This window comes from Alosa alosa, chromosome 16 (genome assembly GCF_017589495.1).
Source record: "Alosa alosa isolate M-15738 ecotype Scorff River chromosome 16, AALO_Geno_1.1, whole genome shotgun sequence".
Lineage (NCBI taxonomy): Eukaryota > Metazoa > Chordata > Actinopteri > Clupeiformes > Clupeidae > Alosa > Alosa alosa.
In genome coordinates this window covers 2,247,936-2,265,435 of record NC_063204.1, presented here as the reverse complement: position 1 = coordinate 2,265,435, position 17,500 = coordinate 2,247,936, and the positions used below count along the sequence as shown (strand labels likewise).

Here is a 17,500-nt window from a genome sequence, read left to right as displayed (position 1 = left end):
GGCTGATTACATTCAAAAATGCGAGGGAAAAGAGAGGGTCTGGTTCTGCATCCTCCAACTGCTCCAGCCTGTAACCTGAGCCCCTCCACTCTCCACTCCCAGGGGCAAGAACACATTTACCCCACCCCCCTCCACCCCCTCGAATACAGCCCCCTCCTCAGCCCAGACCCCCCACACACACACACACACTCAGATCTGTCTGATCCCCACGTGGTCCTCAGTAGCATCCAGCAGATATTTTTCCATAAATCTTACACACCGCTCACATTACTGCAGACCACCACATCATGCAAACACACCAGAGCAAGATACTAGATATGAACACTCACACACACAAAACATAAACACACTGTAAAGCATGTTTATCTAGACCAGAAGATTTTCTATTTGTATGTCTCATCATTTTCCCTAACCCACCCCATCTCATTTGCCCAGTTAATCTGTGAGGCCGCCATCCTTTTCCCCCCACCCACCACACACACACACACACACACACACACACACACACCTCACTTTACTTGACCCATTTTTTGTTTTGTCCAAAGAAAAAAAGGTAGAGCAGTGGCAAATCGACTTGTATGACTTCATTGGTTCAGTATGTGGGACTAAGACTGTGTGTGTGTGTGTGTGTGTGTGTGTGTGTGTGTGTGTGTGTGTGTGTGGTGGGGAGTGGAAGAAAGGCAACACTAAAGACAAGACTGAAATACAAAGACACAGGAAAGAAATGAGCACATGCATGTACACCAACTCACACGCATGCACACACACACACACACCAAAAACATACATACACACACACACACACCAACACAAACACCAACCAAAAAACACACACACACACACACACACACACAAACGGCGCCTCACCTGGACACGTTGTCGGGGGAACAGGCGGAGATGCTGGTCTCCATGCTATCGGAACTGTCCACGCTCAGGGTGTCGTAGGCACGGCTACTGCCCTCGTGGTAGCTGAAGGAGTCCAGGTAGACGTTGGTCTGGGACGTGGAGCGCCCCGACAGGTCAGTCAGCCTCTGACGCGGGTCCTCCCCGACCTGTTGCTGACTGTGACCTGAGAGAGAGAGAGAGAGAGAGAGAGAGAGAGAGAGAGAGAGAGAGAGAGCGAGAGAGAGAGAGAGAGAGAGAGAGAGAAGACAAAAACAAAGAAAGACAGAAAGAAATGAATGAATAAGTAAAACAGACACAGATAGTTACCTCAGACTGTCCCAGCACACAAATCTAAACTCTGTGAGCGTTTTGAGCTCCCTGCTGGCCATCTCCATGCCATGCCAAGCCCAGTGCAGTGAGATCCACATTTGAGCAAATAAAAGACCTTAACAGGCTGTGGAGAGCAGAGCAGACGCTGGCACCTGTGTCTGGAACTCCTTTGCCCAGCAGCGGTTCTCCATGACCACTCGCCCGGTCCAGGCCCACCCTCTGCCCGCTGCCTGGCCCTGTTAGTGGGCTCGCTCTGGGGTCGCAAAGCCCTGCCACTTTCGGCCACTCAGTACCCCCTGACCACCAACAGCCACCGACTTGTCCAGCTAAATTCGCTCTTAACCGACGCCAGGTTTCCCCCTCCCAACAGTTCGTCTTAATCCAACATTCAAATGGACCTTCAGGTATGAAGGGCAGACAGCCAGAGACCAAAGCAAACACCTCCGCAAAGAAAACGCATTAATAGACAGCTGGATTATCGTCTGGAATATCGTCTGGAATATCGCCTCAGAATCTCCGCAGTCCGTTTTTCTGAGGTAATCCCGTGTCCAGGTTGACGCGTCTCCGCGCTGATCTTCTGGACGAGGCTGAGGCTGGTGGCGTAGAGAGATACACTACGTGTGACGTCGCTCACGAGTGCCATCTGATCCACGCCAGCGGATATGAGAGGGAGCAGAGGAACTGTGATAGCATCGCCCGAGAGGGACACACCCCACTGATGACCCGCCACTGGGGACACCCCCACTAACAACACCCCCCAGATACCATCACCTCAATCTCCACAGCACACACAACTAAACAAGGTCAGCATGCCACATACAATCTGCTGTTCTGTTCACATCACACACACTGCACAGATCCAATATGAGCAACACAGACACGAGGGCACTCTGGGAGTCCTCGTATGCACCATAGAGGAGGAGAACAGTGACCCAGGAACAGGATGCCATCTCACCTCCTGCAGGACACACTTGCTCCACTTTTGTAGAGGGGAAAACTATATTTCCTCTCTCATCTCTGCATTCTTGCATTATCTCCACCAGGAAATCAACAGACCCAAAGTGGCTCTATCAGACCCCAAACACTCTGTCCTATTGGACAATAGGTTGCCCTTATAAGGCAAGCTAAGTTTGTCCGTTTTCTTTTGATCTGGCAGATTGGCAAATCAGCATTAAAAGCCCCACTGCGGAGTCCTCACAAACTAAAAATATCCAGTAACTTTCAGCTCAAATAAGTAACAATAAGTCACATTAAATGAATCTAATCATATAATACTAGAGCAACAGCTGAAATGCCAGCGGCTTTTAGTTTGTCCAAAATGTCTCTGGACATCTAGGTCCTGCTTCTCTCCTGAGGACAGGACAGTCCTGGACCCTGGGCAATACAAACAAAGAGAGTTGTCCACAAACGACCAGCCCCTACCTCTGACCACCTTGTTCATCACAGCAAGCCACTCAAGCACTAGTAATATTGGGAATAAACAAAACTCTGTTATTGTGTGTGTGTGTGTGTGTGTGTGTGTGTGTGTGTGTGTGTCAGTGTATATTGTAACAGTAATATTGGGATTTAAAAAAAAACAGCTAAAAAGACTTTGTGAGTTCAACCTGACATACAATACAGATGTTTATTTTCAGACGGGGAGGAAGTCCAGCATTACCACTATAAACACACGGCTAGACTGGCACTGGCTTTGAAAACCACTGCAGTACTGGACATTAAGGGCAATGGAGCCCTCATCACTGCAGTACTGGACATTAAGGGCAATGAAGCACTCATCACTGCAGTACTGGACATTAAGGGCAATGGAGCACTCATCACTGCAGTACACTGCAGTACTGGACATTAAGGGCAATGAAGCACTCATCACTGCAGTACTGGACATTAAGGGCAATGAAGCACTCATCACGGAACAGCTGAAGCTGCTCTTAGGAAGATGTGAGAAGACAGGCGTCAGGGAGAGAGACACTGTTGAACTGTTGAGAGAGAGAGAGAGAGAGAGAGAAAGAGAGAGAGAGAGAGAGAGAAAGAGAGAGAGAGAAAGAGAGAGAGAGAGAGAGAGAGAGAGAGAGAGCACAGGAGCACATACAGTGCAGATAGGCACTGAAATCTCAGTTCCCAAACCAGCCAATGCAGAATTCACAGGAGGTCTACCGCCAGGGGCCCTCCACACACACACACACACACACACACTCTACCGCTAGGGGCCCTCCACACACACACACACTCTACCGCTAGGGGCCCTCCACACACACACACACTCTACCGCTAGGGGCCCTCCACACACACACACACTCTACCGCTAAGGGCCCTACACACACACACACGTTACACACTCTACTCCCAGGGGCCCTACACACACACACACACACACACACACACACACACACAGGGGCCCTACATTGCCTCCCTACAATCCCAACTGCAGACGTGCATGGCACTGAAACACCTCTACTGATTCCAACTGACTTTCAGGAGGCTTGATAACAGCGACGATGGGATTTTTTAATGAGCTTGAATACTTTGCTTAAATATAGATTTATTACTCAAGTATACTGCAAACACAATGGAATTTTGATGTGTGCCCGACTTGTCTTGAATCTTTCCAGTTTAAAGAGAAATCCAACATTTCAGTTACCAAAAAGTCAGTTTCTATCTCTCTGTGTGTGTGTGTGCGTCTGTGTGTGCGTGCGTGCGTGCGTCTGTGCGTGCGTCTGTGTGTGTGTGCGCGCGTGATCTCTCACCCTTGTGGAGACGGCGTGGCTGCAGGTCCTTGGACGAGACGGTGAGCCCGCGGGGCAACATGCTGCCACAGCTTGAGCTCTGTACCAGGGGCATGTGAGACTACGGAGAGAGAGAGAGAGAGAGAGAGAGAGAGAGAGAGAGAGAGAGAGAGGATGGAAAAAGAAAGAAACAGAAAAATAGAAGAGAGAAAGACAGAGGGTGTGAGTCACTGAAAGGAACAACAGAATAGACAGATGCGTTGTTTTTAGGGCTGTCAAAATAACTGATTAATTTTGATTAATTCATTTGAGAAAAAATAACTAATTAAAAAAATTAGTGCAGATTAATCGATTCCGTATGACCTTTGACCCCGAGCCGTTCTAGTCAGTAAAAATTAGACTGTAAAATGAAGGAGAGAGAAGAGAACGTGCTGCCTGAATCATTGATTGAAACATTTACTTTTAAAAAATGGCCTGATGGTGTTAAAAAAAATAAAGTGTTGAAAATAAAGTCTGCAGCAAGGAATTTGCATATCACGGAGTTCATCAACTCTATAATTAAGCACATCAATGCAAAGAAATAAGTGTTGACATTGAGGGAGTGTTAATTAATTTTCATTGTGTCCCCTAGGTTATATCTGTGGCCTGAAATGCCTTGTATGTGAAAAAAAAAAAAAAACTTCTTCCCGAAGCACATTTGAATGTATTTCCTCAGCATATTAGGTCATCTCATAGATTATTATGACAATTATTTGAACTGTGAAAATAATAATAAGAGTTTTTGAACTTTAATGTCACTAATGCTGATTATTCAATGATTCATTTGTATTTCAATATTTAAAGTACTTAAACAGCAAAAATTATATTTATTATATATAATTATATTCATTTTTTAAATCCATTGACAGCCCTAGTTGTTTTATTCAACGGTTAGGTCCGGTGGAACTACCTACTCATTTCTGATTGGACGAGAGGCATTCCATAAGTGGTGATCTCTCAGGACACCCCCCACCCTTTTCACTGCTAGTAACCACTCTTACAAATTAAATTTTACACTAAATTGTCCGATGTCAACATTCCAGTCATTCATAGTGAGAGAATAGCGATTTCATAACGTCACATTTTCTGAGTGAGATAATGGAGCCTGAACTAGAGTGCATGTAGCATGTAGCATGCGAGGCAAAGACAAGCAAGTGGGCCATCCACATAACTGTGTGCCCAAGCAAGTGGGCCATACACATAACTGTGTGCCCAAGCAAGTGGGCCATCCACATAACTGTGTGCCCAAGCAAGTGGGCCATACACATAACTGTGTGCCCAAGCAAGTGGGCCATACACATAACTGTGTGCCCAAGCAAGTGGGCCATACACATAACTGTGTGCCCAAGCACATACAGCCCCTCTCGTTGGACCTGGCTCTTGAGTTATATGTTGCTTTGCAACAGGAACTACTTTTTGGGGGAGAGGATGAACAGAACGTTAGATAGGTTTCCATGACAACCCGCATCCCCTACTGCTTGTTTAAAAGGCTGCCTGATGTGTGATCCGACTCTTCTCAGTAAACAAAAGAGAGAATGTCTCCATGCCAGAGTAGCTCCCAAATGTTTAAACCCGACAGGGTCTTCTTCTGGCAAAAGCAACATTTCAGCAAAATGTCTCTTGTTTTGCCCTTGTACACTTGTCCTGCACTGGCCTAAAGTCAGGTTGGATGTGCACACAACCACTGCACCAAATCTCCCCTCCTCACCGGCCTAACAACCACTGCACCAAATCTCCCCTCCTCACCGGCCTAACAACCACTGCACCAAATCTCCCCTCACCTTGGAGGCGTTGTGGCCCAACAACCACTGCACCAAATCTCCCCTCACCTTGGAGGCGTTGTGGCCCAACAACCACTGCACCAAATCTCCCCTCACCTTGGAGGCGTTGTGGCCCAACAACCACTGCACCAAATCTCCTCCTCCTCCTCACCAAATCTCACCAAATCTCCCTCTGCTGACCAAATCTCCCCTCCCCACCAAATCTCCCCTCCTCACCTTGGAGACGTTGCGGCCCAGTGTGGAGCAGCTGAACGGAGGGCTCATGCTGGACTGGCTCTTCTTGCGGGGCAGTGTGTCGCTCAGGTGGCCACCGTCTTTACCGTTCCTCTTCCTCTCCTCTAGGGTGCGGAAGTGCTGAGGCACACACACACACACACACACACACACACACAAAACTTACAAAACTACACGTGCACATGAACTATGCTCAGCAGTATCTTACAGTGCCAAAACACCCTGTCCTTGCATGACACAGACACACACATGATCTTTGAAGAGAGGCATGTTGCAATGCAGAGAAAAACACAGTCATCATCATCACTCTCAACACACACACACACACACACACACGTGTGCACACACACACACACACTCATTACCTGCCTGTGGCGACTGCTGCGTTTTTTGGCAGGTAGCGGAGGAGGGGAGTCGGGAGGAGGAGAGGGGCTGACGTAGGTCACCATGTCCTCGGGCCAGTGCACCGAGGCCGGTTTGGGGACAGGCATGGGGACAGGGCGCGAGGAAGAGGAGGAGGAGGAGGATGAGGAGGAAGGGCAGGCCAGAGGTAAAGGACAGGGAGACATGTAGAGCTTCAGGAGGGAAGCAGAGGAAGAGAGGACGTGAGATGGGAAAATGAAGAACACAAATCCTCCTGGAGATTTCCCATTGGAACCAACACACAGCCATAACATAGCGGCCATCTTTATAACCAACACACAGCCATAACATAACATAGCGGCCATCTTTATAACCAACACACAGCCATAACATAGCGGCCATCTTTATAACCAACACACAGCCATAACATAGCGGCCATCTTTATAACCAACACACAGCCATAACATAGCAGCCATCTTTATAACCAACACACAGCCATAACATAACATAGCGGCCATCTTTATAACCAATACACAGCCATAACATATCGGCCATCTTTATAACCAACACACAGCCATAACATATCGGCCATCTTTATAACCAACACACAGCCATAACATATCGGCCATTGGAACCAACACACAGCCATAACATAGCGGCCATCTTTATAACCAACACACAGCCATAACATAACATATCGGCCATCTTTATAACCAATACACAGCCATAACATATCGGCCATTGGAACCAATACACAGCCATAACATACAGTAGCGCCCATCTTTATAACCAACACACAGCCATAACATAACATATCGGCCATCTTTATAACCAACACACAGCCATAACATATCGGGCATTGGAACCAATACACAGCCATAACATACAGTAGCGGCCATCTTTATAACCAACACACAGCCATAACATATCGGCCATCTTTATAACCAATACACAGCCATAACATATCGGCCATCTTTATGACCAATACACAGCCATAACATACAGTAGCGGCCATCTTTATAACCAATACACAGCCATAACATAGCGGCCATTTTTATGTAAATACCTACAAAACTGAGGCAAATGAATCAGATAGTAAATGTACAACTCGTCACCTCATCCTCATACCAGAAAAAGGTTTCTATCCAATGTCCTCAACGGGGGAAGTCCAAGGCCAAGGCAGCCTGGGCAGAGCAGCAAAGACCGTTTCTCAATGAACACTGCCACTTTGTTGGAATAACTCATTTTGTGCTCCAGCGAACATTTTTATGGTTTACTTCTGGCATGAGAACGAGTTGATAATGGCAGAATCCCATTTCTGAGGAGACTCTCCCTTTAATTAGCGGAGCTTTGTTCCATCCGCCTGACTGTGGGAACATCCTCGGGAGGACTGTGTTTACTTGTGCAGAGCACACAGAGGAAGGACACTCAGAGTGACCAGAGGAAGGACACTCAGAGCACACAGAGGAAGGAGACTCAGAGTGACCAGAGGAAGAGACAGAAAGACAAAATAATGAGGTGCTACTGAATGTTTAATCTGCACCATAGCTAGTCAACTGTCTCCTTCATTCACACACACACACTCATGGCTACTCTTGCTTGACAGTCCAGTTCACAGCTACTGACCACCATATGCTATACCTGTTGCGACATCAGAACATCCTTCTCACACAAGATGGTACCTCCTGGTGCACACACACACACACACACACTCACTGACCCACTGTCCGTGGTCACACACCTCTTCCTCTCCGTTGCACGTTTGGTCGTCGGGACTCGGACCCAGGCCAGGGCTGAGCTCGGGGTCAGTCCCAGGGAACGAGGGGGTCTCTGGGGGAGGCGAGGCACGGGCGGGGGCTATGGCCAGGGCAGGGGCAGGGACAGGGGGGTCGGAGGTCATGAGAGGGTTCTCCCCTAGCTGAGAGTACAGCTCATTGAGCTCAGTGACCGTGACATAGCCCTGTGGAAGAGAGGCATGATGGGAAAGAGAGAGGAGTGAGGGGGGGTGAGAGGGGTTTGAAGGGGAAAATGGACAGAATACAAAAAGAAAGATAGATACACAAGACAGGCTGGTTAGGGGGTTAAAGGCACTCTGGTCTCGGCTCGGCCTCGGTCAGCACGCAGGATTATTATTATTATTATATGTTTATGTTTATTTAGTTGTTTTTGGTTATCAGGCAGGGACACAAAAAAACTCTTCTGCAGCCAGGGTTGCGTTCTTAGGGGGATTAAGTCAGCACATTGTAGATAAAACCATCGGCACAGTAGAAGAAATGCAAGTGTGTGTGTGCGTGCATACAAGGCATACAAAAATACAAGAGCATTCAAAAGTAGATGCATTAATGAAATATCTGAGTGTGTGTGTGTGTACACACACGTATGCTGTTATGTAACAAGTGCTGGGCATAACACTCTTCGAGTGCAAAATACTGCATGTATCTGAGCGGTGCATCATGTCTAAGTGTGAAAAAGACACTCGTGCATATCCACACAGTTCAGGCCATGCAGCAACAGTTGCGATAGCCGTAGCAGCGCCCCCGTGTGGGCTGGAGGTACCTCTGCACTCTTGGCGGCCAGAGAGGAAAGGAGAGAGGAGTTGACCAAGAGGTCGGCAGGGAGGGAGGGGAGGGCGTGGCCAGAGAGGGGGGGGTCACAGCTGGACCGACACACGTCAGCCAGCGAAGACGGGTCCTGGAACACGAGGAGAAGGTGCTCACACACACACACACACACACACACACACACACATACACACACACACATACACACACACGTCAGCCAGCGAAGACGGGTCCTGGAACACGAGGAGAAGGTGCTCACACACACACACACACACATATATACACACACACACACGTCAGCCAGCGAAGACGGGTCCTGGAACACGAGGAGAAGGTGCTCTCACACACACACACACACACACACACACACACACACACACACACGTCAGCCTGCAAAGACGGGTCCTGGAACACGGGACGCCAGATAGAGAGTGAGGGTGCTCACACACACACACACACACACGCACAGTCATATAGACGGACGCACACACACAAAATGATGTGGACGAACACACAGACACACTATCCACCCAAATAAATCACAGACAGACAGACAAACACATACATAGACAGACACACACACACGCATGCACGCACGCACACACACACACACACACTTAGCCAAACACACACCACTCATTATATGTCAAGTTCTCATGTCCACTCAGACAGTAAAGCAACAGCCAGATACTCTAGGTCTGAGATCACACACACTACACAGAGAGAACACACACTACACAGAGAACACACACTACACAGAGAACACACACTACACAGAGAACACACACTACACTGAGAACACACTACACTGAGAGAAGACAGGTGTGGTGGAGGCCACAGAGAACACCATTACAGATTAGCGTAGAGTGCATCACCAAAGCAATAAGCCTTTGGGAATCAGATTGCCGACTGCTTCATAAAGAGCTGGTGCGATGGCATCAATCTGATTTAGGGATCGGCCGATATGGTTTTTTCAGGGCCGATACCGATATCAATTATTACCAAAACAGGAGGCCGATAACCGATATGTAAAACCGATATGTCCATTGTCAAAAAGGGGGGTAGATAGTAAAGGCTATATGCTGCAAAAATGTAATTAAAAATAATTTAATAATGCAAACTTTTCTTTCTTCTTTTGATACACAATTGTATATCAACTTGCATCACCTTGCAAGTGTAAATCCTGTGTATCATGTTAATCCAAGAGCTGAGCAATTATTTTCATAGAGTCGGCCTGCACAATGGGCTATGTGCTTGTTAAGGGACCTGTCACAAAGAGGATGCTTTGCCATCGTGTGTGTGAGTGCACGAGAGAGGGAGGGGGAGAGGAAGAGGTGCATGCGTGATGGCAAGTGTTACGGTTGAATAGTTTAGTTTTAAAATAGTTTTAAAATAGTTCTTAAGCTATTTAAGCATGCAATTTGTATCCATGTGTAGGCTATAAGCTACACTTTTGAGAGCCTAAAAGGCACGTTAATAGCCAGCTCATGACGCGATTTTGTTCAGGTCGGATTAAATTACGGTTGGCTCTGGGTGCATGTAGTCTTTTCTGACAGTCCGTTTCAAAAAGGAGCAATTAGACTTTTTGACGTTCGCTATCGCATAATTTAGGACTTGTCTGTACTATGTCCGCCGAGGTGTCGCGTTATTCACAATTAACGAACGAGGTGGAGGCAGAGAACTCCCGACGCGCAGCACCCGAGTTTGTGGGATAACTAGTAAACAGCATCAGTAACGTGTATCAATCGGGAATTCGCTAAATGAAGGAAGTGGGTGCTTTACTTATTGATCCGGATCAAAGAGACAATGGCTTACAAAGTGGTGTTTTTGTAACTTCAGTGTAGATGATTGTGATTCACTGCAACTTCAGCAATGTAGGCTACCTTCCTTACCTTCGAAAAATAGCTCCGTAGGCTACAGCTGAAGCCCAGTTTGCCTCAGTGAGAATCCTAAACTTTGTCTGTGTTCAGTCTTCGATCCTGATTGGCTGCATTCGTGCTAACTAACAAATCAGACGGTTAGGGGGCGGGACAATGCTCTTGACCACAGAGTAACAAATGCAGGGAGTGAGAGACGCTTTACAGACAAAATAGCGCGTTTAATTTTTTATCCATTTCAATATCGTCTTATCGGTGGAAAAAATGACAGATACCGATTATTATAAAATGCTAAATATCGGCCCTAATAATCGGCCAGGCCGATAATTGGTCGACCCCTAATCTGATTGGCTGCTTGCAGCAGTCACTCACCTCCTTCATGCTGTTGGGATTGACTGGAAAGCTCCGCCCACCCGTGAGGTCAGCATACTTCCTCTCCAGGCTGGCAAAGTTCTCTTTCTCCTGAGAGGGTACGACAAGGACTTTAGTGACCCCCTCTCTCACTCACACACACACACACACTTTAAACCAAGCCATGGGTCATTAAAACTGGCATGTAACAAAGGTAAGAATGTGTGAAAGCAGAACTGTGTCAGAAGTTAATCAAAGCAAAATGGCAGTTTGAATGGCATGGTGCTCATTGTCATAACATCACCTGAATGGCATGGCTTGAATAAAGACTCGTTGCTCATTGTCATAACATCACCTGAATGGCAAACACCAAGGTAGGAATGCTGGTGTGAAGTATATGACCAGTAGGAGCTTTGAGCGTAAGCGTGACTCAGGGCTCTGTGTGTAAGCGTGACTCGGGGCTCTGTGTGTGTGTGTGTGTGAGCGTGACTCAGGGCTCTGTGTGTGTGTGTGGCGTGACTCAGGGCTCTGTGTGTGTGTGTGAGCGTGACTCAGGGCTCTGTGTGTGTGTGTGTGTGTGTGTGTGTGTGTGTGTGTGAGAGCATAGACTCTGACCCTCCTTATGGGCGATTCTGAGCTTCAGGACATTTGCACTGATAAGACCTCAAGCTGATGCGGACACCCACATGTAGTGGAGTTAAACAAGAGGGAAGATCTCAGCTGGACTGTGAAGGGGGTACCACAACAGCTCCAGACTGTGTGAATGCTGACTTTTAGATCCACAAATACACACGCACACACACCCTCTGAAGCATGAGCTGCAGGTTGCTCTTCTCGTTGAGGAAGCTCTCCTTCTCCTTCTGGGCCTGTTGGGAGATCTGGGAGGTCTGTTTCTTTAGGGTCAGCAGTCTCTCCTGCAGAACACACACACACACACACACACATCTGGACATTAGGGTCAGCAGTCTCTCCTGCAGAACACACACACACATCTGGACATTAGGGTCAGCAGTCTATCACAGACTATCAGACAACACACACACACACACATCTGGACATTAGGGTCAGCAGTCTCTCCTGCAGGACCACACACACATCTGGACATTAGAGTCAGCAGTCTATCACAGACTATCAGACAACACATACACTCACACACATCTGGACATTAGGGTCAGCAGCCTCTCCTGCAGGACAACACGCACACACACACATCTGGACATTAGGGTCAGCAGTCTATCATGCAGGACAACACACACAGAGAGGAGTCGTCAAACGACAGATCTGGACAAAGGCAAGGTCTTCAGCATAGACCTTCCTAATTATGTACGGTAACTTATGTATTTTTATTTCTTTTATGTTTTTTATATTTCTCACATTTCTATATTCCCTGTTATTCCCTTGCCCATGTATTCATTTCATATGCTGTTCTCTGTTCTTGGATGATGTAAAGCACATCGAGTTGCCTTGGGTCTGAAATGCACTACACCAATAAAGCTGCCTTGGGTCTGAAATGCACTACACCAATAAAGCTGCCTTGGGTCTGAAATGCACTACACCAATAAAGCTGCCTTGAGTCTGAAATAATGCACTACACCAATAAAGCTGCCTTGAGTCTGAAATAATGCACTACACCAATAAAGCTGCCTTGGGTCTGAAATGCACTACACCAATAAAGCTGCCTTGAGTCTGAAATAATGCACTACACCAATAAAGCTGCCTTGGGTCTGAAATGCACTACACCAATAATGCTGCCTTGGGTCTGAAATGCACTACACCAATAAAGCTGCCTTGAGTCTGAAATAATGCACTACACCAATAAAGCTGCCTTGGGTCTGAAATGCACTACACCAATAAAGCTGCCTTGGGTCTGAAATGCACTACACCAATAAAGCTGCCTTGAGTCTGAAATAATGCACTACACCAATAAAGCTGCCTTGGGTCTGAAATGCACTACACCAATAAAGCTGCCTTGAGTCTGAAATAATGCACTACACCAATAAAGCTGCCTTGGGTCTGAAATGCACTACACCAATAAAGCTGCCTTGAGTCTGAAATAATGCACTACACCAATAAAGCTGCCTTGGGTCTGAAATGCACTACACCAATAAAGCTGCCTTGAGTCTGAAATAATGCACTACACCAATAAAGCTGCCTTGGGTCTGAAATGCACTACACCAATAAAGCTGCCTTGAGTCTGAAATAATGCACTACACCAATAAAGCTGCCTTGAGTCTGAAATAATGCACTACACCAATAAAGCTGCCTTGGGTCTGAAATGCACTACACCAATAATGCTGCCTTGGGTCTGAAATGCACTACACCAATAAAGCTGCCTCGGGTCTGAAATGCACTACACCAATAAAGCTGCCTCGGGTCTGAAATGCACTACACCAATAAAGCTGCCTTGAGTCTGAAATAATGCACTACACAAATAAAGCTGCCTTGGGTCTGAAATGCACTACACCAATAAAGCTGCCTTGGGTCTGAAATGCACTACACCAATAAAGCTGCCTTGAGTCTGAAATAATGCACTACACCAATAAAGCTGCCTTGAGTCTGAAATAATGCACTACACAAATAAAGCTGCCTTGGGTCTGAAATGCACTACACCAATAAAGCTGCCTTGAGTCTGAAATAATGCATTACACCAATAAAGCTGCCTTGGGTCTGAAATGCACTACACCAATAAAGCTGCCTTGAGTCTGAAATAATGCACTACACCAATAAAGCTGCCTTGAGTCTGAAATAATGCACTACACCAATAAAGCTGCCTTGGGTCTGAAATGCACTACACCAATAAAGCTGCCTTGGGTCTGAAATGCACTACACCAATAAAGCTGCCTTGAGTCTGAAATAATGCACTACACCAATAAAGCTGCCTTGGGTCTGAAATGCACTACACCAATAAAGCTGCCTTGGGTCTGAGTCTGTACAGAGCCGATCAACCACAGGGCCCAAGTCAAGTCCAGAACGTTTAAGATCCAAAATGTAAAGCTCACAGAATGTAAGAATCTATTCTTATCTTCTCTTCAGCATACACAATAGAGAGATAAATAGAGAGATAGATAGATAGATAGATAGATAGATAGATAGATAGATAGATAGATAGATAGATAGATAGACAGACAGACAGTGTTGGGGAGTAACGGAATACATGTACCGGCGTTACGTATTCAGGATACAAATTATGAGTAACTGTATTCCGATACAGTTACAAGTTAAATAGTTGGTATTTAGAATACAGTTACATTGTTGAAATCAATGGATTACATGACGATACTTCTTTGTTTCATAAGTTTATTCACTCTCTAAATAAATGAAGGCAACTCCATTTCCCAGAAGCTCCTGAAAGCAATCTATGATGAAATTGTTTCCATGTTTACATCCAGTCTTGCACTAGCCTCAAAACGCAGCCTGCGCGTATTATGGACGCGTCATCGGAGACCCTGAAATGACTGTTTGCACAGCAAATTAGGAGTAAAGTAAGTGGAGGTAACTCCTGTTCCTCACTGATCGTGGTTCCTGATGTCTGTTCAAAGGATATTTTCCCAAGTATTAATAGCTCAGGCTACTTCGGCCAATCGGTTACACAGTTTGCTAATCAATAGACCTCTGAAGTTTGCCTACAAAAAAGCTGCCATCTTTGACATCCGGTATCTGGCAATTTTTCCTATGGGAAAATAACATGGGGATTTTGAATTATCGCACCTGTTAAACTCTCGTGGGGATGAAAAGTTCTGAAATGCAGATGTTTTCCTGAACACACTTTTGTCCTCTGCCTTTGAGTGGATACTGTGATCTCCGGTACGTGAAGGCGGCACACTTAGATTTTTGCTACTCCAGAGCTAACTTGCCTTGCAACTTGCCATAGGTAGTTAGCTACAATTAACAACCGGAACTCCTTATATGGGCAAAGATGGCCGTATTGGTTCTTTTTTGTAGGCGAACTTCAGACGTCTATAAACAAAGCCTAATTCACGTGTTGATTTAGACCTACAATAAAACCAATCTCTAAAATAGGCACTGCATTCTAAGTTTTTTATTCTAACTTAAAATAGCTTTATGGATTATTCTTTTTTTTCATTAGATCTACATTTACGTTTTAAAATGAATTATATGGTGCAGCCTCCGAAGAAATATTCTTGGGAGTAGCATATTTTAACGTGCGGTTTTTGATTGTCATTACGGGATCACATTCATTTTAAAGGCACTGATATACAGTAGCCTATAGTGTTTACATTTACAGGTCATTTGCGTTCCACCTTGTCATATGCGCCCCTCACTTGTACTGGGTTGATGCCACCGAAAAATCTCACAGGCACACTTTAATTATAATTTCTGGCTACGCCCTTAAAGTAGCCTATTTTGTTTGTTTTAATTAGCCTAGTCGCCTGCTGTAGTTGTAGTGGTCACCTTGCTATTTTAAAGTTGTATCAGGTAGCTTAATTGACTTTACATTCTCCTATGTGGGCCTATCACTTCAGCCATTTGGAACAGAAGAACACACCAGAATAGGCCTGTTTAGTAGGCCTAAGCATTCTGTAACGGAATACGTTTTGAAAGTAACTCTCCCAACACTGTAGATAGATAGATGGATAGATAGATAGATAGATAGATAGATAGATAGATAGATACTTTATTGATCCCCAAGGAAATTCAAGATAATACCACTGTGTTTGTCAAGATGGGAATTAATAACAATGAGCACACTGAGCAATGGCATGGTTTGAAGGATGGCATGGTTTGAAGGATGGCATGGTTTGAAGGATGGCATGGTTTCAATAAAAACGCATTGTAATAGCAAAGGCACTAGCATTGTATTGGGACACTAGACAGATGTTAAATTTAGAGGATAAAAAAGTTTTTTTCCACAAACAGTCTTTATTTGTACAGGCCTAGTTTATTACGGGGGAGTTGAGAGGCCGTGCGTCTGTGTGAGCTCATCGGCTCTTTGATGGTGAAAACAGCAGCTTCCAGGAAACCGTACGGCTCTCAGAAGGGCTACAGCTTGGGTATCACGCAAGTATTTCCTCTGTGTACTGACCAGTGCTGCGTTATTCGTTACAGTACAGTGTCCACGCACGCACGCACGCACACGCACGCACGCACGCACGCACGCACACACACACACACACACACGCACACGCACGCACACGCACACGCACACACACGCACACGCACACACGCACACGCACACACACACACACACCAGGTTCTTTGTGCAGTGCTGCTTGATCCATTAAGAGGTGTTGTTCTTGCACATACGTTGTTGGTATCTTGCAGGTGACAGTGCTGCTTTGCTCATTAAAGTCCTATTGGTCTATGTTAGAAATGTCTTCCTACAGTCCTCTCTCTCTCACACACACGTACACACACACACACCTTGCATGTGACGGTGCTGCGCTGGTAGTCGCTGATGTCTCGTAGGATTTGTTGGATCTGCGTCTCCTTCTCCTCATCCTGGCGACTCTCCCTCTCCAGCTGCTGAAACTCCAGGTCCTCGAAACGCTTGGTCTCCACCTCCAGCACCTCAGAGTCCTGCACACACATACACACACACACACACACACACACAAACTTGTATTTCATTTTGGAAATGCTTTTATATTATATTTACATTTATTCATGTCGAATTCAATGAGTTTTTTCCAAATGATATTAACAAGTATGATGCTAAAACTTATTGTGGCCAAGAAGTATTTCTTTGGAATATTTTTGGGGAAAACACAGATGTTCTTCTCATCTGTTGCCTCTGCTTGTGTTGTGGTTGTGGCACGTAAACACCGATGCAAACACCTCCCGAACCTCTGCCAGTGTAACCAAAGCTTCACACGTTCTCTCCCCTGAAACAGACGCACTGTTTGGTGCAGCCCTCCTGAGCCGTTAATCACAGCCAGCTCTAATCTCACTCTAATCTCACTCTCTAACACACACACACACACACACACACAGCTGCACATGCTGAAGAGGAATTTCTCCCTGTAAATTGCGCCAAACAGCCCATCTGACATTGATTCATCTGATCCTGTTGTTGTGCTGTAGACAACAGCTCACAACCCAGCAGACAGCCCTCCATGTTCAAAACACACACACACGCACGCACGCACAACCCAGCCCTCCATGTTCAAAACACACACACACATACCAGACAACCCTCCATGTTCAACGCACGCACGCACGCACAACTCAGCCCTCCATGTTCAAAATGTAGACACACACACACACATACCAGACAACCCTCCATGTTCAACGCATGCACGCACGCACAACTCAGCCCTCCATGTTCAAAATGCAGACACACACACACACACACACACACACACACTCACAGACACACAGCAGAATGAAACAAAAATGGG

General features: G+C 46.1%; 1 protein-coding gene across 3 annotated transcripts in view; it reads right to left on the bottom strand.

Moving 5' to 3' along the window:
- The window catches only part of phldb2b (pleckstrin homology-like domain, family B, member 2b), a 65,289-nt gene that overhangs the window by 7,765 nt on the left and 40,024 nt on the right, over positions 1-17,500 (bottom strand). Inside the window, exons 11-19 of one of the 3 annotated variants that reach the window (XM_048266350.1) lie at positions 16,524-16,679; positions 11,945-12,055; positions 11,163-11,252; positions 8,909-9,043; positions 8,094-8,312; positions 6,355-6,564; positions 5,972-6,109; positions 3,957-4,056; positions 868-1,069 (exon numbers count right to left, since the gene is read on the bottom strand). In XM_048266350.1, the coding sequence (XP_048122307.1) occupies positions 868-1,069; positions 3,957-4,056; positions 5,972-6,109; positions 6,355-6,564; positions 8,094-8,312; positions 8,909-9,043; positions 11,163-11,252; positions 11,945-12,055; positions 16,524-16,679 (1,361 nt within the window). The remainder of the gene's footprint in view (positions 1-867; positions 1,070-3,956; positions 4,057-5,971; positions 6,110-6,354; positions 6,565-8,093; positions 8,313-8,908; positions 9,044-11,162; positions 11,253-11,944; positions 12,056-16,523; positions 16,680-17,500) is intronic. The other 2 variants (XM_048266351.1, XM_048266352.1) reach the window with 2 other exon arrangements.